This window comes from Amblyomma maculatum, chromosome 4 (assembly GCF_055883805.1).
Source record: "Amblyomma maculatum isolate TAMU_Amacu chromosome 4, ASM5588380v1, whole genome shotgun sequence".
In the NCBI taxonomy this organism is placed as follows: domain Eukaryota; kingdom Metazoa; phylum Arthropoda; class Arachnida; order Ixodida; family Ixodidae; genus Amblyomma; species Amblyomma maculatum.
In genome coordinates this window covers 92814677-92837353 of record NC_139347.1, presented here as the reverse complement: position 1 = coordinate 92837353, position 22677 = coordinate 92814677, and the positions used below count along the sequence as shown (strand labels likewise).

Below are 22677 nucleotides of genomic sequence, written 5' to 3'. Positions count from 1 at the left end.
TCGCGATCGTTATCAGTCGTTCCCGCAGCCGGTGCTGGTCCTTAGACTTAGCTCGGTAGACGTAGCCGTATCAGGAGTGAACTGCTTAGCGAGTGCGCGTGGAAGAACGAGTGCGGCGGCGCGCTGCCAGGGTCGCGTGGCATGTTCTCGACCTAGCTGCAGTACGTCCGGCGGCATATATCGTTTGCGAGTGGTTCATAGGCATCAAAGATAGCATCGATAGATTTAACTGTTCAGCTGATACTCATGGTCCTCACCGACGCTACCACTTCGTTGCTTTTTTATCGCGTCGCTTCAGACGACAGGCGAGCCTGACATCGGGCCGTTGCCCGCATTCATTTTCCGCGGACGGTTTCGTTTTTCTTTTTTTTTTTTTTTTTTTTTTTTTTTTGCAGATTGTTTAAGTAATCACGTCGCCGCGCTCAAGGGGTGTGAAAGTTCGAGCTTTAGCTCCAGCAAGGGACTCCGCGTGCGGCCCTGCATGCGCTGTACAGCAAAGTAGCAAATTTTCATTCTGCAACATTAGCCAATTTATTAGGTCATTCCAGTATGCCGCTGTGCTTCAGCCTTAAACTTTATGCAGGTTTATTAATATTGCAACACCGTTTTATCGTAATTTTGAGTATCTGTTTGCCTTGAAGGGCACTGCCATAGGCATATGAAGTTGTAGATAAAGCTTCTCCCGCTGGTTCTGGTGGTGGTATATTTAGACTTTGTGGCAAGCTTTTACCAGTATTTGGGGAGGGTACTGTTATATGTTTAGTATATAGCCTTCCTCATAAAGAACAAAGCCTCACAACGATTCCATTTATATTACCATAGCTGCAGTGTAGCAAAAGTTAAAGGTTGTCTCAAAATGCAAATACGTTTTTCTCAGTGCTGTTTCTGGACACTGCACTCAGCCTTACTGTGCTTTTTCTCTACATTGTCGCCGAGTGACAATGACAAATTTAGCACCACTGCAGTCATATTGAAAAGATCAGGGGGTGATCCAACACTTACATCACTCTATCGAGATTTTTTCAAATTGCCATTAAAATAATATTGCATGCCAAAAAATTTTGCTGATTTCCTAATGGCATACACTACCTTGGCCATGGGTAATGGTGATAGTTTCAGTTTTAGTTGACATATTCAAAATCCAAAGACAGTTTTGGAAATGGGAAGAGCATTACATTTTTGGTGAGAAATATCACAGTGAGGCTACTGATTGTTCAAGTTATAATATGTGGTCAAACTTCAAATGCCGTTTTCTCAGTTTCATATTTTTGGTCGATCTCTACAGTCTTACGCAGGGTTTTGATAACTTCTTTTTAGTTCACACAAATAACTTTGGTACCATTTTCTTCAGAGAGAAATGAAGTACCCGATGACATTTTTAGTTTTTTAGTTTAGGCAACGGATAAATGTCAATTTGAGATTAGCTTAATGAGTTCGTTTCAAATAATGCAGCCTTTTACTCTCACCATAATATGTGAGAATGACATGCCTTTTTGAGGAAAATGAAGGATGTCATCGGGTATGGGAAGACTTTGGCTATCAATCTATGTAATTAAAAGCAACGAAATGCAATGAGAAAGTTCATTAAAGCTGCGTAAGAAATTCACTAATTATGCTCTGGACTTTGTTAGATAACTTTTGATCTAATATCACCAGCTCAATTATAATTACATTTTTGAAATCAGGAGAGAAAACCACATCTGTGTGCAAAGTTTCGTGAGATTCTAGCCATAACTAAAAAAGTTAGTTTTAAGACGTGCAGTCCACTTATAACGATATTGATAAAACCTAAAAATCCGATCGTTATAACCAATTATCGTTATATCTGGACCGGCGAAAAAAAGAAAAATGAAAGAAAAAAAAAGAAGCACACACATATTTTCCCATGCATGTAGGCTTGCCTACTACTAGCGATGAGTAAATTGGGTTGAACAACGCTAATCATCGTACTGAGCACTAAACACTTTATTACAGTATACATCAAAAGCCATTTAATAACTTAAGCATACACAAAGTCGAAAATTCGCGCTCGCTTGAGCAGCAGCTGAAGCTTGACAATCGCTGTGAGCATCGCTTCCAGTAGCGTATACGCTGGCGGCAGTCCTTTTTGCCCGCACGAAACCTATTAGCGGCTGGATGAACTGAAGGACATCCCCAGCCTTGATGATTGTTAAAATCGTAGAGTGTGAATGTCCGTATTTTTTCACATGGCTTCCAACCTTGAAATCCTGCCAAAAATTCTGAGGACTCTGCCGTTTCATCTCGTGAGCTATCGCGCGGTCGTCGCCATCTTTCACGGACGCAAAATCGGTGATGGCGAGGACGATACGGCCGCAGCAACACCTTTTGGGCGGCTGTGATAGCGATGATGATAGTGCTAATTTTCTTCCGTTTTCGCCGCATATGTCGAGTTTTCACGTCATTGTCTTCTTCATTTTTTACCTTTTATTGAATATTCAGTCAAATGTTTGTGGTAAACACCTATCGGGCGGCAATAAAGCTATCGTTGTTACCGATGTACCGCCGATAATCGATCGTTCAATCTGGTTTATTTTATCCTGGGGGGCAATGGGAATAATGATAAATATCAAGAATTTGATTGTTATAAGCGATAGATCGCTATATCTGGTATCGTTATAAGTGGACTGCACTGTAACAAGTTTTCGCAGAAATCAAACATACTGTCATGGAGAGTTACTAAGTGCTAGGCGCGACAGTCCATTGTTGGGAACACACTCAAAATTCGGACTTGGCTTCAACACCATCATCGTCACTGGCACTGTTCCAGAACAAGCTCCCCATCATCTCATGACTGTGTACCATGACATTATTGATGTGGCAAGAACAGTGAAAGCAAGGAGGATGGCAGGCACAGATTTCATCAGCCTTAAAAAGACCGGGAAATGCCTAAAAGGAGGTTGACTTAATTTGGACCGCAGGTACATATTCCCTCACTTGTTTCTCCATCGCAAGAAATATTGAGCTAGCTTCAATCATCGTCATCGTCAGCCTGACTATATCCACTGCAAGGCGAAGGCCTCTCCCATATTTCTCCACTTAACCCGGTTCTGTGCTAGCTGCATCCACTTGACCCCTGCGAACTTCTTAACCTCATCCGCTAGCTTCAATATTGGCAATTAAAAATTATGCACCTCATCTCTCCCCTCTACTCAACAGTTCGGGACACTGTTAAAAAATATAAAGACAACAGCTCGAGAACTGCGTTCTGCCCATGAATTCGTCATCAAGTGACGTTTGTTTGCCAGACTTCTGGTTGTCACGCCTGTTTTCCAGTGCGTGGATTTTTTCCCTCCCACACATTCATTGCTCATTGCCTTTTCCTACCTTCTCATCTTTGTCCTCTGCTTTACTGGGCTCAGAGCTCGAAGTGTGACTGCTAGCAGTTACCACGGCGATGGGCACCAAGCCCTGTGAGTTCATCCTATACCAGACAAAACGGAGACGACAGCAATAGCTCGTCTGTGGGTACACTGGGAAGCGGCAGAGTGATCATGTGTTTTAAGGACGTTGACCTTGCTTGTGCATTTCTAAAGGGTTCATGCAGCACATGAGCAGACGACTTTTGCAGCTACTGGAACTGTGTTCTGGTTGTGGATGTCATGGCTGCGGTGAATGACCGCCTCTAGTGGCCTGCCCCTCAGATGACATGACCATATTCATGACGTGTGGAGAATGGAGATCATAGTTCCAAGAGTGATCACTAGGCGCTTTCCAATCTGCACGTGAATTTAAAAAAAAAAACAAGAACTCCGGCGGATGCATATCGATGGAGGTAAATTGGAGAGGCATCCACGTGCTGTTTTGTCAGTGCACGTTAACACCTCAGGTGGTTGAAATTTCCGGAGCCCTCCACTACAGCATCTCTCATAGTCTGAATCACTTTGGGACGTTAAGCTCCACAAACCAAACTGATAAAAAAAAAAAAAAAACGATTTTTTCTTTTACTAATAATAAATCACTGGCTCCTTTTAAAGGTGTTACACTTCGGGAGAATGCTCAAAAGCATTCATTCTATCTATCAGTGAACATGTTTCTAAGTGGCCTTTGCAGCCATTTTATGGTCCATTTAGTGGAATGAATTTTCCCTACACCTGCATATGCAATTTGTGTTATGTGCTGTCAGCAGTAGCTTTGCTGAGTGAGTTTTGGAATTGTAATTAAAATTATTTTATTTATAATACCCTAAGGGGAGGGGCAGATACAGGATATTTACAATATAAAGACAGAAGATTGAGCTAATAAATGTTTACAAAACACTAAACAAGTTCACTGCTGGAGTTAGCATATGAAAAGCTAAACAGCGAGGTACAAAATGTAATTTCTAAAAGGCGGCATTGGGGTCGAAAAATATCACATAAACAAAATGTAGAAAGGAACATAGTACACAACAAAGATAGAAAATAAATACTACAAGAAATTTGAACTCTAGGCAAAAAAAAAAAAGAAAGGTTTGTAATGGAGATTTAAAATTTTGTCAGTTTCACTTGTTAGTAATACATATAGGTTATTCCAATCATTACAGATCTGAGGAGTTAGAATAGGCAATCATATTTGAGTATGGAATGTTCACCTTTTTACTGTGGTTAAGGAGCGCAATGTTGAATTGTTTTGGTATATCTTGTGAAAAGGTGACAAGCTGGATAGCTTCTTTCATGTCGATGATTGTGGGAGTTGTAAATATGCTTGGTAACGGTGGCTGTGCTTTGATAGTTTAGGATGAACGGGGCTGAGAGATTTTGTTCTGCTTCAAGGGACTGTATGAGTTGACAGTTTCATCCAAGTTTATGGCTTCTTTCTTCATGTTGCTTGATAGCCATTGATTGGCCATGTTGGGGCTAGACTGAGGACTTCAAGGCTGTACAAAATGTAGATGTGGCCAAGGGTGGATCATGTTTCGGTAGCACCTGTCAGCGCCCGCCCACTCTTTGTGTGAGCTTTAAGAACAGGCATGCTCTTTGGGAGCTTAGCTGAATCGTGGTGGAGTCTGCCTGTTAGTATGCCATGCTTGAAAACTTTCGCATCACTTTTTTCAGGCATGCTTGGCACTGAAATCTTTTTGCCTATTTTATCATGTTCCAGGACGCCAAGCTGGAATTACGCGCCAAACTTGGACAAACAGTGGCTGCTCCGGTACACCGGTCAGATGGAACCCATTCACATCAAATTTACGGACATGCTTCACACAAAGCGCCTGCAAACCCTGCAAACTATTGATGATGCTGTGGAAAAGGTACAGGTCGTACGTTTGGCAGTGCAACGCCTGTGCCTGTGTGTGGCAAATGTTATGGGAGCGTGGGCATACATGCTACATAGTATGGGTAATTGTCATCAATTTTTAAACTCGCTGCTCACTAGAAATTGATCCAATTTATCTAATTTTCTTAAAGGCCTCGGAAGCCTTGATTGCCTAGAATATTGACGGAAGCCTATAAGCTTTCAAGAGCTCTTCCAACTCCTTGAAATATTTGCAATGATCCTTGTATTTTTTAAAAATTGGATGAAGAACGTTTGGCTTTTTCAATAACGGGGTTCGAATATTCTTTGCGAAAGAAAAGTGCATGAAGGCATAAAATGCAGGCGGTGAAATAATGTTGTGAATGGTGTGTCCACTGGTATGCTTGTTATTCAGGGCTCTCTCCTCTTTTTGACACGCATAATTTGTAAACATGAATTTTTCATGCATGAAGGAACCTGCACAAGCCTTGTATCGGGCAATTAGTGTAGTTGTCATCAGCATTGAAAGTGCGTTACTGATTTAAAGGGGAAAAATATATTTCTGCCTTTAGCTATGAACTCCTTAGCAGTGAAGCCATCTTACAAAACTGAGTAGATATCACTTGGGCCTCCAAAAGATAATCTACTGATTTTTTGTTGTCTTCAATGCTTCTTTAATGCAGATATTGCTAGTTCAATTGCAAGTTTTTAGTACTGCAAGCTTTACTCTGGTAGCTGTAGCAGACATTTTTTTCTGGGTAAATCTTGTAGGCACCCCGTAATGTTCCCTAACTGAAAAATTCTGCTTTTGCTCGCTGGCCTAGGGTGAACTGGAGTGATAAAGGACATATAGGCCCTTGAGTTCATGTTGTCTTCGGTAATTCAGCCCAGATACAGATGCTGGGAAGGGGAATGTCTGGAGCAGTTATTCTAACCACTCCTGTGTTCTGGAAGAGGTCTGAGAGTGCTGATATTTCAAATGACATTGAAGCTGTTGGGAAAAAATGCCCTTTCAAGCACATTATTAACCCCAGAGAAATGCCAGAAATAGAAACAATTTTTCAAGAAGTTTAAGGCTATCCTTAGTTGCCTGATTGGTGCAGACTTTCTTTTTAAAACCACTATAGAGGTTTATTCAGTGTGCAGTTTGCGATATTCCATCAAGTTTGCCTACATGAGCTGTGAAATTTTCAATAAGCTGCAGATGAGTTGATCCAGGTTGTTATTTATTTTTTTAGTTTTTTATTTTTATTTTTTTGACCGATGAAGCATAGTTCTTCTGTGTGATTGCATGAGCACTAAACCTGCCCCTGCCGCTTATCCATTGCCAAGCCTTTGTTGAAGTTTGCTTCAGCATTGACATCCAGATTTCTGTGACGAACATGGCTGTGGCCCCATATTTTCAGTGGACCAGCTGTGTCACTACCAAATGTGGCATCCCTGATCTATAGTCTTCCAATGTTTTAACTGTAACAATGCTTACTTAACATTATTTTGTCCACGTAATGAACACAATCACTTTTCCAAAGAAGAAAAACTAATTATATTCATAGTCAGCTTCTCGTTGAGGTCTCTAAGTAGTTTTCAATCCTCACATTCGTCAGTAACAGTTGATTGCAAGGAAGAAAATTTAATTTTTAAATCCAATTTGTAACCTATAAACGTTTTCTTGCTGGGGACCAAACGCCACCGTAGCCCAAAACAGCCGTAATAGTGGTTTTGCTGTGACAAAGGTGCTAAATGGAAGATGGGGGCATGGAAGTCCATGCTGTTTGCACAGTGTTCCACCTCCTTGCTCTCTCTCATGGGGTACCAAGCAACCATTTGTTCAGGGCTTGCACGAATGTAGTACTGAGATACTGAAAGGCTGTAGCCTTGGCAGAGTCCATGTGAAACAGTAGGGAAAAATTGCGATGCGGTAAAATGTTGTTATTTGGTCTTTAAGGGACCAGGAAAAAACTTTTTGAGTTATGCTGAAGCTCGATCTGACGATGGCCAAAAAAATCTGCCGAAATCCATTTGCATCACAGTGACCTTATCTAATAAATAGCTAGAATATTGTTGTTTACATTATTGAGATAAGAACTAAGCAAGAGTGACAATTTTTCGCACTCTCATTGAGTGCTTTGCTTTGCACACATTGTCCTTAGGAACGTCGAAGGATCACTTCCAAAATTGCAAGTGGCTCAGGAGTCCTTTTTACACTGCAATGCAGGATGCTTTATTGCAAAGGCTATGCCGTGAATCACTCTCATACTGTGACAGTTCAGCGCACTCGAATAAATATTCGTAGAACAGCATGGTGCCATCCCAAAACTGAAAGACCAGTGACGCGCTAAACGGTGTCTGAAACAGGGTGACTGGTCGGTGCGCATGTCCTGTGACGATAGTCACAGCTTCGCTTTTCGAATCCAGGCCATGATACCACGTTGCGTGGCTATATTTTGGAAATGGGGGACTTCTGATTATATGTTGTGCTTGCCATAGCATGAACGCCCAAGGAGCATGAGCAACACTATTCCATGCAGTTTAGGCTCGGGAAGGTCTTTTTGCATGATTACTGACACTTCGCAGGTTGTACCCCTGACCTATCCCCCCATCCAAATTAACTGGTGTGAGCCTGCCCATGTCCAAACTAACAAGCATCCGACACCATAGACTTACATGAGCATTGGCCACCACCATTCTCCCATCTTGATAATGGAGGTCAAATTAATGCGCTTTTACTGTATAACTATAAACATCAGAAAGAAGCAGTCAATGGCCAAGGTGTTTTAATGGCCTAATGTAGAGGATGCTGCAGTGAGCACATGCTTGAGTTCAGGCAGTTGGCTGTCAGGCTGTCAAAACACCTCCCTCTGTAGGTGTTATTCTCTGCATTTAATCAATGGAGGTGCAGGGTAACTCCACTTGTTGATGGATATCTGGATCTTCTGTGTGGGTGCTGCCATGGCTCCCTTATGACTGCTGTTGAATTGGCTCCATCTGTGACAGCTTATGCATGAGCCTGATGCAGCATGGTCATCCTGTATGCTAGGCCACCCAGGCTTTGTGTTGTGGCTGAACAATTGTAGGCCACCTTTCAGGGGTGAAGAAAAGCATAAAGTGCTCCTGTGCAGTGCAACTTCGGTGCACATGATTCCCAGGAGCCGGAAATGATCTCGAGCCCTCCGCTGCAGCGTCCTTCTGAGTTGTAGTCGCTTCTGGACATTAAATACCACATAAAATGTGTACACATAGGAAAAGCAATTCTCCTTTTCCTCCTCTTGAGCAACTAGCGTTATCTCTTTCGATTACTGCCTCTTTTTGATCCCTTTCCTGCTCTGTGTTGCAGCTGTACAATGAGCTGTTGAACCTGGGGGAGCTCAACAACACTTACATTTTCTACACATCTGATCATGGCTACCACCTCGGTCAGTTTGGACTGGTGAAAGGAAAATCGATGCCCTTTGAGTTTGACATCCGGGTGCCTTTCTATGTCAGGGGACCTCGGGTTCCTGCGTCTGCTCGGTAAGCAGCATGGCATTTGCTGTCATGTTATAGCACATCATGCCTGCCTATTTCTGCATCACTGGTGGAGATGGATCCTGAGCTTTATGGGATGCATGGTTGCATTTAGTGCGTGATGTGCCCTAAAAGAATAGTCTCTAGCTGTGCCAAGCCAGAAATATGCAAAAAGGTCTCAATGATACCAATCTCATTGGACAACAAAAAATACTTGTCACTTAAAATTTTTGTAATGAGAATGAACAGAATCTATTCACAGAAGCACCCTGATGTACCCGAACAAATCTGTTTATGGCTGATATGATTTGTTTATTGTGATTTGCCATCGATGTGGCCTACAGTATGACTGGCAATTGCAGTGATGCCACTGTGCGTCTAGCACTGCTTGTAGCTGTGGTTGCTGGTTCTGAATTTGTGTCATCTATACAGGTGTAGGGGAGTGTTTGGAACACACTAATAAATCTATACTGCTAATAAACTGGTAGTATTGCTACATGAAATTCTACTCATTGTACTCAATATGTTTTGGCTAGGTAATTTTACAAATTGGTGTCATGATAATACTGTACCACTCATGACTGATATGATAGCGGATTCACCTGTAGAGTGATGTGCTTTTTGCTTCTTTTTATGCAGGGAATGTTGATATTGTGTTGTCTTCAAAGACTGATGGGGCCATAATTTTTCATTTGTTAAATTTGCTAGCAGACAATTGTAAATTTTTGTTTTGTGTCTTATTAACTGGAAGAGTTATAGTGTCATCATTATTTGGTGGTGGTCAAATGTCGCTACCAATTGCCATTTCTCTGTAGAGTATGGTGAGAAGCAAGTCAGAAGTAGTACACTTTGCGCTGCACACCCATAGTACCGTACGCTGTGTGTACTGCCAGTTCTATCATACTTTTTTTTTTTTTTTATCATCGGGAATGGAATGTTTGGAATCTGCTTAAAACAGTCATAGTGGTTACTTTTGGAACATGATTGTGGAGTCCTTAGGTTTCATGTCGAGGCAGTCGGTAGTTTACCTTACCATTCTGTTTATTACGCGATTGCGTGAGGGGCTTGTTCTGCTGAAAGTTTGTCATCGCCGCCGTCATCCTGTGGCAGTGGGGGGACAATCCTTATTGATCCACAGGGTCTTGACGTCACAACCATGTGACCTTGCGCTGGAATTTCAAGCACCTCAAATTTAATTAAAGGTCCCCAGAAAGGGGTCACCAAGAAGGGTAAACAACGCCATAACACTGATAGTTATTGAACCACCCATCATTCTCCCGCAAAAATTTTCGATCTAGCTTCTGCAACACCAGAGATATCGGCGATTAAAAATGACCCTTCTAATTTTCCCTCTCAACTCGTACGCCGAAGGGAGCCATAAAAAAACAAAGAATACAAGCAAGTTCAAAGCTCCGCCCAGACATACGTCACTTCGACGAACTTCCGGTTGCCGCGCGCTCGCTCGCTGGCGTACTCCGCCAACCCGTCCTCGCTTGCACACGCCTGAGGAGTTCGCCAGTTCGCGCAGCGACGGTTAGTGTAACCGCGAACCCGTAGTTATCCTATGTTACACGGCGGACCAAACCATGGTTGCACCACTAACCGCGGTTACCGCAAACCGAGCTTGACGACCTCGGTATGCGTCGTTAACCGAGGTTATGGACGGCGTCTGCTGACGGAAGCTACTCGTCGGCGCCCGAGTGCGCGAAACGTACGAGCGGGTCTGCTTCACAAAGTTATTCATTTGCCCACTGTATCACGTTTAAAGATCGATGTATAGATTATGGTGCCGCCCGACGTCTTCGATTACGGCCGACAGCGCAGCGACTGCATACTGAAGCCTTGTCGTGCCTACAGTATCGTTTGAACGGCTTGTTGCTGAGCAGAACGCCAAAAAATACGCGGCCTTAGCTATGAAAGTGCTCGAGTTTGCAACGCTTGCAGCACGGGATGCCGCGAGCAGGCTGAGGTACGTTACACAATTACCGCGGGGGTGGAACGTGCGAGCGCGGCGAACGCCGGCGCCGTGCGTGACCGTCCCTAGTCGTCGCTAGGCCTATTGTTTCGCTTCGAAGCCGCGGCGGTCGACGCTTTGGAACATGATCAACGCTGTCGTAAATCGTCTACTTATGAAACTGCCTTATAGTGATTCCTATCCTGCCATAGTAAAATAATTATAGGATTAACTCTGCCGACGCATTAATCGCAGAGCTAGTACGAGCAGATCGGATCAGCCGAAATGCACCAGCGGCAGCTGGCTTGAGCATAAACTAGCTTGTATCACGGCTATCGCTCTTACCAGCAATTTGCTGCTGGTCAGCGATCCTCACGAGGGCTTCATACTTGATATTTGGCTCAATATTCCAGACGCCAACAAATTTTAGCACGCTTTATTTCGGACATCGGTGCTAATGATCCGCCATGTGGTTCGCGAACGGTATGCGGGAGGAGGGGCCACAGCGGCGATGTTTACGGCGGTCGAGGAGGTGCTGCCATCGTGCGGTGCTTAACCGTGCTGTTGACGCCTCGTCGGACGACACTCCGATACTCCTGAAACCACGTTATATAAATAAGATATTTGTAAATGCAGCTTCGTTCTGCCGATCCCTGCGTCGCTTCGGTTGTTGCACTTAATGGGCAATGGCCACCTAACCGATTAGGGCGGCGCGCTGTAACTGCTGTAACAGCCCGCACAGAGTTCGAGCAGCGCACGAGCAGACGACTTTCGCAGCTACCTGAAGTGTGTTCGTGACGTCATGGTTGCAGTGACTGCAGCGAATGGCAGCTTCTAGCAAGCCTTGCCAGTCAACCGACCCGTGACGTCACGGGATTAGGAAATAGTTCCATGCGACACCGCCAAGAGACATTCCCTCTGCCCGCGAATTTCAAAAAACGCTGTTTTTAAAAATTAATAATAAATCGCTGGCTTTGTTCCAAGGAGTTATACTTTGCGTTAATGCTCAAAAGGATGTGTTCTACACACTGAACACGTTTATCAGTGGTTTCTTGGGGGCCGTTTCCGTGGACCTTTAAAGTATTAAAAAAAAGCTGACAAATTAAGGGAGGCTTCAAATGAAGCCAGAATTGATGAGGAGGTTTCTCAGTGGGAATTTTCTGAACATACAAGTAATTCATTCAAATAAAATTGTCATCATTGGTGGGGTTTGAATCCAGGCGAGCACGCAACACAACGCATTGGTCACTAAGGGTTATTGGTACTTAAGCATGTTGGAAGGGCACCTAGTATTTCAATGCTTTGTGGTGCATTTACTTACTAATGTGTGTTTGGAATGTGTACTGGTGTTACAGCAACAATTTCTAAAATTTAAAAGATTAAAAAAAAAATTAGATTTGCAGAATAAAAGGGCAGTGTTAAAGGTGCTGCCGCATACTCCTAAGGCGAAGCTTATGTGTCTGTCCTCTTAATTTCTTTTAATAAGCCTGAGGTCCTTTCCTTAGCAGTAGCACGTGCCAGCGTTAGGTTTAGGTATTGACGTTTTATACCACCTCTTTCCTCTGTTAAAACCGTTCTTGACTCATGCCTTGTATGCAATATTGTGCTTGACTGCTTGTAAGCTGTTCGAGGTAATGTTCCTTTCTCAACATTTGCACTTTCAGGTTAAAAGATATTGTACTGAATATTGATTTAGCGCCAACCTTTCTAGATATTGCGGGCGTTGATATTCCGGAGCACATGGATGGCAAGTCTATCTTTCCCATCTTGGAAGATGCCTTCAATGCAGTCAGGTTTGTTACTCCTTTGTGCCTTTCTCAATTTCTGCTTTCTGTCTACAGATGAGAAAGAAGGAGGAAAGGCCGATTTTCATTCCGATATAGTAATGTGGACAGTAATGGGTATTGTGCTCTACGTTTCCCTCATTTTAATGCACACCCATTTTTCTTGGCTAGAAAAAAATATGCAATTGCTTTTATTGTAACTCACAAGATTTTCATGCTTCGATAAAGAAACAAATCTTCTCACTCGGAACAGCCTGCATTTATTGCACCTGCTTTGGTATCATGATGAAGTAAACGATGCCGCTGCCTCTACTCTGCCTTGCTCTAAGCTGACACTCCTTTTTTTGGAGTTCGTAAACCAGCGACTGCTGGTTCTGAATTCCTTTTTGTGTTAGCTCTCTCTGCCATAGCAGCTGCATTGTCCTAACTATTAGTGGCCTGTGGTTTGCTCACAATTTTTGCAAGCAAACAGTACCCTATTCTAATTCTCAAAACTGGCTCATCTTCAGCATTTAAAGGGGAACATTTACTGCACCTTTCCTTTCCTCAAAACGAACTTGTAGTCTAGACTGCGAATAGACAAAGCTAGGAGCTGGGCTGTAAAAATTTGCTCCATGCAAGCGGGCCCAGGTGAAAGCTGTATCACACCAGTGGTTGCGAGCGATGTTGGCTTTCAACACTGAACCAAGCTTCTTCCTCTTTTTCGTGGGCACAACTCCAGTTTTTGCAAAGCACGATGCTGCGAGGACAATGCAGGTGCCATAAGCCTGAATGTGCCATGTCAGCTGTGCTAGTGCACTAAAAGCGGTGATCTATGGCACAGTTTCCTCTTCCTTGTTTTGCAACCTTTGGCACCTGAACACACCATGTGCTGCCCAAGTCACGCACTCTTAGAGCATTGCTCTCAGCTGTTTGATGTGCAGAATCATTTAATCTATTCAGGTTTGATATATTAGAGACAGCATGGTTTTCTTGCAGTATTAGAACAGTTCCTGCACTGGCTCACTTCTTTTTACGAACCTTTTGTATCACTTAAGCCTTTGTAGCTTGCAAAAGATGTTTGCTTTTTGCAAATTTGGAGTGTTCTGGTGTTTACACTTTCTTTTTTATTTATTTATTTATTTATTGCAGTGCCTGTAAGTATTTTGTTTTTCTTGACAGCATGACAGGTTTGGAGGTTTTTTTCCGAAAAATTGCACAGACATGCTTCTTTATTTGCTATATATTGTTTTTGCTTTTACGTAGAAATGGCCACAGACGAACTGAGATAAAGCGAAGGAAAGCATGGAGAGACAGCTTCCTTATTGAGAGGGGGTGAGTATGTGTGTGAGAAGAAAAAGTCCCTATTCTCTCCCTCAGTATCACGTTTCTCGTTTTAAATGTTCTCACTTGCTTTGCTAAAGCTTGTTACTTCCGGAACTCTTCAATACTACCAGTTGCGAAACTTCCCATAGGGCCCATGTCTCAAAAAATGGCAGTTGTGATTGGTCGAAATTCTAGTGTACACAAATAGTGGCGGCGCCCGTGGCCGTTGAAGGGAACTGCGTCGAAGTTGCAAATTTTCAGATTGTTGATAAATGCACAACCACCTGAAAAATAAAATAGTTTAAGAGTTGCAGTCGAAAAAATTCTTAAGAGGTAACGGCCGTTATCCACTTAAGATGGGAAACAAGAAAGAAAAAAATGATTTCCAGAAGGCAGTGATGGCCAATAGCAAAAAGCTTCTATTGACCACTTCTAGATGGCGCGACAATTCATAGGCACTTGAAAAATGTGTACAAAAACTAGTAACCTTTTGAAGCGGGGTTTCCCAACTGGTAGGATCCATAAGCTCTGGTTACTGCCACACCTCGACATGTACAAAGGTGTCTTTATTGAGCAGAAGGGCTTGAACTCATTGTCAATAGTAATGACGGTAGTACAGTGCTCGGAGCTTCCTAAAGGAACATTTTATTGGGGCTGGCTTGCACTGACCAGGGAACTGTACAACTTGGCAGCGGCGATAGAAGCAAACGTGCTTGGCGGTTGTTGAATTTCAGAACGCTGGCTGGTCTTGGCAATGCACAATTTAAAGACAGCAAAGGAAGATGGAGATAAACCTACCAAAGGCACCTAGAATGATCTGGAACAATTTGAAAGCAGCCGCACTTTGCTGTGATCGTTTCAGAGAAATCTTGGTGTATCTTGCGCTGCAAAGAAAGTGATAATGCCGCAACTGACAATATCGAGTGTGACCAAAGAGACTAAGGTTACACGAAATATGGGGTCAAGCGGTAAGACTGGCTAGTGAGCCCTTTGCAAAACTCAAGAAATTAGCTTCCGTGCTTAAGAGGGACACCTTTGGGGACTGTTCTGGGGTGCAGATGATTGGTGCACTGCTGAAGACTTGTTCTTCCAGCCTTAGTAGCTGCGTTTCAGCCTTCCTTCGCAATGGCAATGCAAGCAGGTGCATTGTACATGTGAAGCAGGAACTTGGCAGAGCTGCCTCTAATCCCCTTATCTTGACAACAATGAACAGCAGCAGCAGACGAATGGAGAGTGGCATTATTTGAATTATTGACTTGATTCCTGCCTGTGGAACTGTTTAGGCTGCTTTGGTGAAGGCATTTTGGCCTTCAAGTGACCTTGACTTAATTAAGCATGGGTGTCCAGGATTTCATGGTGTCCACCAAAAGTATCCTGAGCCTTCGTTTCCCCAAAACGCAACTTAAAGAAAAGTATGCCCCACCGCAGCAGTGCAGTGATTAACATGCCCGATTATACTGTGCCGAAGTACCAGAGTTCGATCCCGACCGCCAGCGGCTGCGTTTCGATGGCGGCGAAACGAAGAGATGTCCATGTGCTGTGTGATGTCTGCGCACTTAGATATCCCCCTTCATTACAGCTCCTCTTTCTCTCTTTCTGCTTTCAATCCCACCTTCCTCCCTTCCCTTATGGCATGGTTCAGGTTTCCACAGAATCAAATTGGACAGATATTGTGCCTTTCCCTTCCTGGGAACCAGTTATTATTATTTAAGAAAAGTTGTGAAAAAAATATGGATTGAAGAGGCGGTGTTACAGGGGCTATTGCTGCAACATTCACAGCTTTCGCTCTATCACTAAGTTCAAGCCATGCTTAAGCCCCCACAATTTTTTATGCACAGAAGGTGTCTTCCAGAGTTTGGCTAGGAGTCTATGGTTAAAAGTATTGCTATGTGTCAGCATTTCTGAGTCTGTTGCGATAACAAATATTTGCATTCTTTTCTTCACACAAACATTCAGTGATCGCCTGCAGTTTATGTTCTCTGTACTGTCATCACATGTCGTTTCGTTTATTTTTTTTTCCTTTCCAGCAAAGTTTCGAAGGAGTATCTGTTTGATGGTGCCTACAACTCTACCAAAGAGCGAAATCTGCATGTCAAGTGTAGCTCCGGGAGACATCCTTCACCTTGTCAGCCTCACCAGGTAGCTGGCGTTTTTGTTCCTGTCTACTGCAAGTCATGTGGTAAATGAATATGGCTGTGGTGTATGACGCCTTTATAGGCATGTGATTCTTTATATTGTCGTTTGATATGGCTTTTTACTGCATACTTTCCATGTATATAATTACAGTCAGGGCTTTGAGCCATGTGTCTAGGCAAGTGGCAACATTAGTTCGCTTTTTTACTTTCCTTTCGGCTTGTTTCATCAGTGGCATGGGCAGGAATTGCGTACATAGCGTTTCGGCAGAGCGTGTCCCCACAACCTGCCGCTGAGCGTGAGTGATCACGCGAGACCATTATTTCTGAAAATGTTCTTGAAAATGTGTTAAATCGAGGGAGGCATTTTTCAGTCATTTAATCCGATACATTCGATTATTATATGGTGTCGCGGCATCAAGGAAGGACCGCGGCTTCATATTCGCAAAGCCTAAATGTGCTGAAAATGAAATCATGTTTTGAAAGAATGTAACAATCAACTTAAATGAAGGCCCAGGGATGCTGTACTGTTACGTTACCTTTTAATGCAATACCAAATTGTCCACTATGCTGTGCTGCTACAATGAAATTGCGGCCCACGCAACCATTCGACACCGACAGCGCGCATGAAAAGTAGCAACGAAATTTTACCTCTGCAAGAAGAGTCCTAGGTATTAAATTTCTTTCCCAGCAAAGACGTCGCTGATCTTTGCTTGTTTGCGGTTTGTAAGCACCATCTGCCCGAATTTTTCGTTCATTCTTCCCTCCTGTGTTCCGGCAAACTGTCGCAGCAGATTAAGGGCAACCATAATTTGTCCCGGTGTTGGCAATAGTGGGACGTAGTTGCTGCACGATGTTACCGTTGGCTTACAGCCAATACATTCTTGAACATTTTGTACAAAATAGACCAAAAATAGTCATTCTTCCTCTTCATTTTTTAGCAAAAGGTTTGTTAAATCAGGACGGATAGTGAAAAGAGTTTTGTTATTTCGAATTACTCAAAGCATTGGACCATGTGATGTCTGATGGGGAATCGGGATATCTTTGTTAAATCGGGACTTTCGTTAATCGAGTTTTGACTCTATCTGGGTTTCTTGCTTGGTTGATGCTGTACTTGCTTGAGGTATATTGTGGCTTCTTATTTTTCTAGATTTCTCTGCACCAGCAGTCTCCTAGTGTAAAAGAATCACTGCCCTTTCTCTTTTAGTTAGCCCCTGAAAAAACTTTCGGAACCGTGAATCGCTGCTTTAGTGAAATGTTTCAGGAGTTGAGGCACTAAATTTTCAGCCAAAGAAAATCTGTGAAGTGCGTTGAACGCGTCAATTCATGCCTGGCAAGTTGAACCTGAAAATTTTGCGGAACCGAGCAGCCTTAATCTAGATAGTGCGCCATATTTACTAGGCGCAGGGGCCAGACAGCTGCACCAATTGCGCCATTTTGATGCAAATGCAATTTTCTGCTCCACGCTGCGCCAAAAGAATTGAATTGACCGAAACTGCCCCAGCTTCAACCAAAAGGGCCAGGCGTGCACGACAGACGCGGTGATTGCTATTTCATTTTCACCGCACCTATTGTATGTGCTCAAAAAATGTGGATATTCGGAAGGTGCGGGCTTTAATTGTTTCTCTACTCGCGACCAGCCGTCGTGAATACCAAACAGCGTTCACTGTTTCATAACTGTTGCGTTGGTTAACTGGGTCATCTTTCGTAGAATCGGCATGTTCGTTGGTATGATGGACGCGGCACATACGGAACACATCTTGGAAACATTGCAGAATGGACAGAGCATGTACGCATTGCTCCTGCGGTTGCTTTGTGGCAGCCGCTTTAGTTCTGCACAAGTTTTGTAAAATCCTTTCAGTTCAACCTTTATTGATTTGGACTGGGAGTGTGGTATAGCCCCGTGTAAGTCTGGTGTTGAATGCTTGTTATTCCGGACATGGGCAAGCTAGCATCGGTTAATTCTGATGGGGTGGGGAGTTGCATCGAGGTACGTACCATGCAGCCAGCGATCACTGTTATAGTCCTCCCGAGCCTGGATTGAATGGAACAGTGGTGTATAATAGGCACTTGTGCATGTTATGACATGCACTACGAAGATTGGAGCCCCCTACCTTTAAAGTACAGCTCAGTGGCATAGTTTCAGTTTCCTTTACTTCACATCATCCCGTGGCTGCGATCAGTGCGCGGGTCGGTCATTTGTGCCGTTTTGAACACTGTTTACCGCATCGCTGTTCTTTTATTTTTATTTGGGAGCGGTTTCATGCGTCCTAACGCCTCCACATATTCCCTTTGCTTGCATCCATGTGCTTCTTCTAGTACGCTGAAACTGCACGCTGGCCACATGCTGTTCAGTTCGTGCAGTGCAGTAGCCTATGACGGGGCCAGTAGGCACTACTTCTACTGCACTGTATTGCGAATAAAATAGCGGAGGCCTTTAAGATTTAAAGTTCTCTGTACAGTGGAGGGCTCTCGAAATTTCAACAACCTGGGGTTCATTAATTGGTCGCAGCTGAGCTGGCACAGGAGAAGGATAACTTGAGGATGTGGGAGAAAATTGTTTTATATGGGATATAGTCAGGCTGGTGGTAATAAATATTGGGGCCCTAATCGACACATTTACCCTACTGTGCTTGTACCGTAGGTAAATGTTTTGAAGAAAGCTTTTGTATTCGTGCGTTTGTTAATTTTGCCATAAAATGGTTTCCTAGGGTTCAGACGAAGAAGCTCTGCTCTTTCTGATGCTGCATGGTCATGTTGTGTGTATGAGACTTTCAGGAGACACTGATAGTATGCATGCTTTGCTTGTTTATTGTATTAGTAATACGAAGGCAGTTGGCCTTGAATGTCTTTGTCGTGTCTCTCGCAGAAGTGGGAATGTGTGCACGATGGCAAGCGGTGGCACATGCACCGCTGCCGACATCCGCGTCAGCACCACCACCACCGCAAGAATTGCGTCTGCAAGGAGGACAATGAGGACCACCTGCCCGATGCGGACGACACCCGGGAGGACGCCATTCTACTGCCTCCCATTGGTGCAAAGCTGAAGAAGCACTCGAAGGAACAGCAACACCGACGCCACCACCATGGCCAGCACTCGCCGCACATGGTTCAGGAACTGCCAGCGTCGTCTGCAGCAGCAGTGCACACGATGATGCTGGCTGCCCACCGCATGGAACCAACGAATTCCCAGCTGACGCCCGAGGAGCGCAAGCAGCAGCGAAAGTTCCTGCGAGAGCACGTGAAGCAAGGTGAGCTGCTTGGTCTGGTTATTCTTGGCTGGATGTGTTTGTGAGTGAGCGAGTAAAGGCCATCATGTGCCAGAAAAATGTACCAGACAGAGCAGAGCATCTTCCTTGTCGTCATGAAACAGAGAGGGATGAAAAGGAATATTTTCCTATTCAAACAGTGAGGATTAGGTAGCTTTTTTCTTGGGTGTGCGAATACGACTATTGGGAAACAATGACTTAGATTATCAATCAGTATCTAATCAGTGAAAAAAACTAAATTAATGGGGGGTTAAAAATGGCAAACATTGTTTGTCTTGCTTATTTCAGAATTGACATGGTACTTATAGTTAATGTTAAACCAGAACTGTACAGATTAAGTTGGAATACCCTGCTGAAAAGTCCAGTATGAATTTTATACACGGTTCCACATATACTGCTTTTTTTTGTTCCGGAAGGACTTCTATCAAGCAGAGTAGAGCCATCATATTGCTGCTAAATACAGTAAACTCTCATTAATTCGGCTTTCAAGGGGCCAGAAAAAAATGTCCTAAATACAGAAGGCTCGAATTCTTAGATGTGCCTGAAAAAACTGCTGAAAACCATTTGCGTCGCAGTGATTATATCGGATGAACTCCTGCACAATGGTTGCCCGCATTTGAAGTGAAATCTTAGTGAGAATATCATTTTTTACCAGTTCCATCAAGGGCTTTACACACAGTGTCTGGAAGGCCGCAGTCACACGGGCAAGTTTAGCGAAACTTTCACGAAGTGCACTTACATAGGAAGAATGACACTTCGGTGCTCGCTGTCACACGGCACAATCAAGCATCATTTTGAAATAACGGCAGTGCTGATACGGATGCTGCTGCCCTATGTGGAGATTTTGTTTTCACGAAAATACCTTAAAATTCAATTTTATTGCAAGCATAATTACACCAAGCTTATATTCAGAGCTTATATGTGCATTTGAGTACATGGTTTTGACTAAATAAGCACCGCGATGTCGCACGGCCATTCAAAACCGACTTCGTTTATCATCATCAGCCTGACTATACCCACTGCAGGGCGAAGGCCTCTCCCATATTTCTCCACTTAACCCGGTTCTGTGCTAGCTGCATCCACTTGACCCCTGCGAACTTCTTAATCTCATCCTCTCATCCACCCACCTAACTTTCTGCCGCCCCCTGCTACGCTTTCCTTCCCTTGGAATCCAGTTTGTTACCCTCAGCGACCATCGGTTATCCTCTCTTCGCACTACATGTCCTGCCCATGCCCATTTCTTCTTCTTAATTTCCACTAGTATGTCGGTAACCTGAGTTATTTCTCTGACCCACTCTGCATGCTTCCTATCTCTTAATATTACAGTTGAATCCCGCTATAACGAAATTCACGGTGCACGAAAAAAAATTCGTTCTCGCGGAACTTCGTTATCGCAAAAATTTGACGTGAAACGCAGAAAGAATTGCCCAAGCAGCAGCAAAGGCGTTTAATGCCAAAAATCTGTAAGCTTGGTTTGCTTACGCTTCACGGCGAGCAACGCCGTCACGCGATTTTCGCACTCGGTCAGCAAACCCATTGCAACATCGTCGTCTCGGACAGCAACGAAATTCCTGATGACATCAAAAGCGTCCATCACCTGTACGGCGGTTGCCGCAGCCGGCGCTTCCTGTACGTCGTCGTCTTCTTCATCGGAAGAGTCCTTATCATTCCGGGCAGCTTTTATGATCTGCTCATCACTCACATCTTCGTGAACAACAACACAAGCGTCAGCGCCGATGTATTCGTCGAGCTCGAGATTAGGCGGCACGGTTCCTATTTCTCCCAGCGTTTTCCAGGCGGCCGCGATCCCCGGAGCCGGTGACGCCTCTTCGTCGTCGTCTGTAACGCCTGGTGTTAGGCCAGCAGAGTGTACGGGTCGACCTTCGGCAAATCCGGCGTGCCTGAAACAGTTCAATTACTGAGCGCCCCAGTGTGCTCCAGGCAGCAGACATAATCTGCAGTGCCACGTACAAGTCCACCTTCGTGTCTCGGCCGGTTTCAGTGTTAAAAAGCAGCCGCTGAATTAACCTCCCGCGGTAAGCGCGCTTCAGGCTAAGAATCACGCCCTGATCGAGAGGCTGTAAGACAGACGTGCAATTGGGAGGGAAAAACCTCAGCTCCGTGTTAGTGAGCTTGACTTCGTCGGAGTGATGCGCTGAACAATTGTCCAAAAGCAAGCAAACTTTACGGCCCTGCCGCTTCATGTCGCGGTCGAATGCCATCATCCACTCGGTGAAAATAGCGCGGGTCATCCATGACTTGTTGTTCGCCTTGTACTGCACAGGTAGGCTACGAGTTCCCTTAAAACAGCGCGGCTTGGCACTTTTGCCTATGACTAACGGCGGACGCTTGTCCGAGCCATCCATGTTTGTGCAAAGCAGCACTGTGATGCGTTTTTTGCTGTGTTTGCCGCCGTGACAGCGCTGCCCCTTGAAGTCGAGCGTCCTAGCCGGCAACATCTCGTAGAATAGCCCGGTCTCGTCGGCGTTGTAAATGTCTGCAGGCGCGAAGTTGCTTAAAATTCCGGCCATGTTACTCGCCTTCCAAGCAGCTGCTCCGTCCACGTCTGCTGACATTGACTCGCCGCACAACACTTTTCCAACGATGTTATGGCGGGCCTTGAAACGGTTTAGCCAGCCAATGCTGGCTTTAAAATCATCAATGCCAAGTAGGCATGCATAGTTCAAGGCTTTCTGCTGGACGATGCTTCCGGACAGGGGGACGTTGCTGGCTCGTGCTTCCACAAACCACGCATGCACTGCTTTGTCCAACTCTTCATGGAGGGGCCGCGTCACCTTTTTGTGCTTCGAGGATGTGCCTGAAGCAAGTGCCATTCTCACGCTGTCCTTATTGCCTAGAATCGTTGACAGCGAACTTGCAGGAATTCCGAAGTCTTCAGCAATTGCCGCTTTCTTCCTTCCGCTTTCTGCTTGGGCGATTATTTGAGCTTTTTGCTCAAGGGAAAGAGTTTTGCGTTTTTTCACTTGCGTTGCCATCGTGTCCTGCGGATGAAAACTCGTCGTTGTCGAAGAGAAAGGCAGCGAGTGAACAACGCGACCACGACACAAAGCCAAAATGGCGGAACTGCAATCACGTGATTTCATGCTTAATGTGGCTTTGGATTTGACTTGGACTTCTCGCCAATAAAACTAGTTTCGGTTTCGATTTTGAATGCGAAAATTTCGTTGAAGCGGAAACGCTCTGCAAAAATGGTTCGTTGTGCAGAGAAATTTAGGCCATTAATTCTTATAGGATACTCGCGGGGAATAAAAAATTATTCGTTGTCGCGGAAATTTCGTTGTGGCGGTATTCGTTGTGGCGGGATTCAACTGTACCCCTTATCTCTTAATGTAGTTATGCTGCTAACCGTGGTTAATGCGAACCTAGCTTTGCAACTTTGGTTTGCATCGTTAACCCAGAAAATGCTGGTAGCGCCTACATATGAAGTGGGGTCACCGGTGTTCGAGCACGGAAAGTGCACGAGCCGTCTGATT

General features: G+C 44.3%; 1 protein-coding gene across 2 annotated transcripts in view; it reads left to right on the top strand.

Annotated features, from left to right (window-relative positions):
- Positions 1 to 22677, top strand: part of Sulf1 (Extracellular sulfatase Sulf1) — a 72057-nt gene that overhangs the window by 9814 nt on the left and 39566 nt on the right. For both annotated transcript variants that reach the window (XM_084602195.1, XM_084602194.1), the window contains exons 5-10: positions 5101 to 5251; positions 8570 to 8745; positions 12358 to 12486; positions 13723 to 13791; positions 15810 to 15921; positions 18784 to 19165. In XM_084602195.1, the coding sequence (XP_084458321.1) occupies positions 5101 to 5251; positions 8570 to 8745; positions 12358 to 12486; positions 13723 to 13791; positions 15810 to 15921; positions 18784 to 19165 (1019 nt within the window). The remainder of the gene's footprint in view (positions 1 to 5100; positions 5252 to 8569; positions 8746 to 12357; positions 12487 to 13722; positions 13792 to 15809; positions 15922 to 18783; positions 19166 to 22677) is intronic.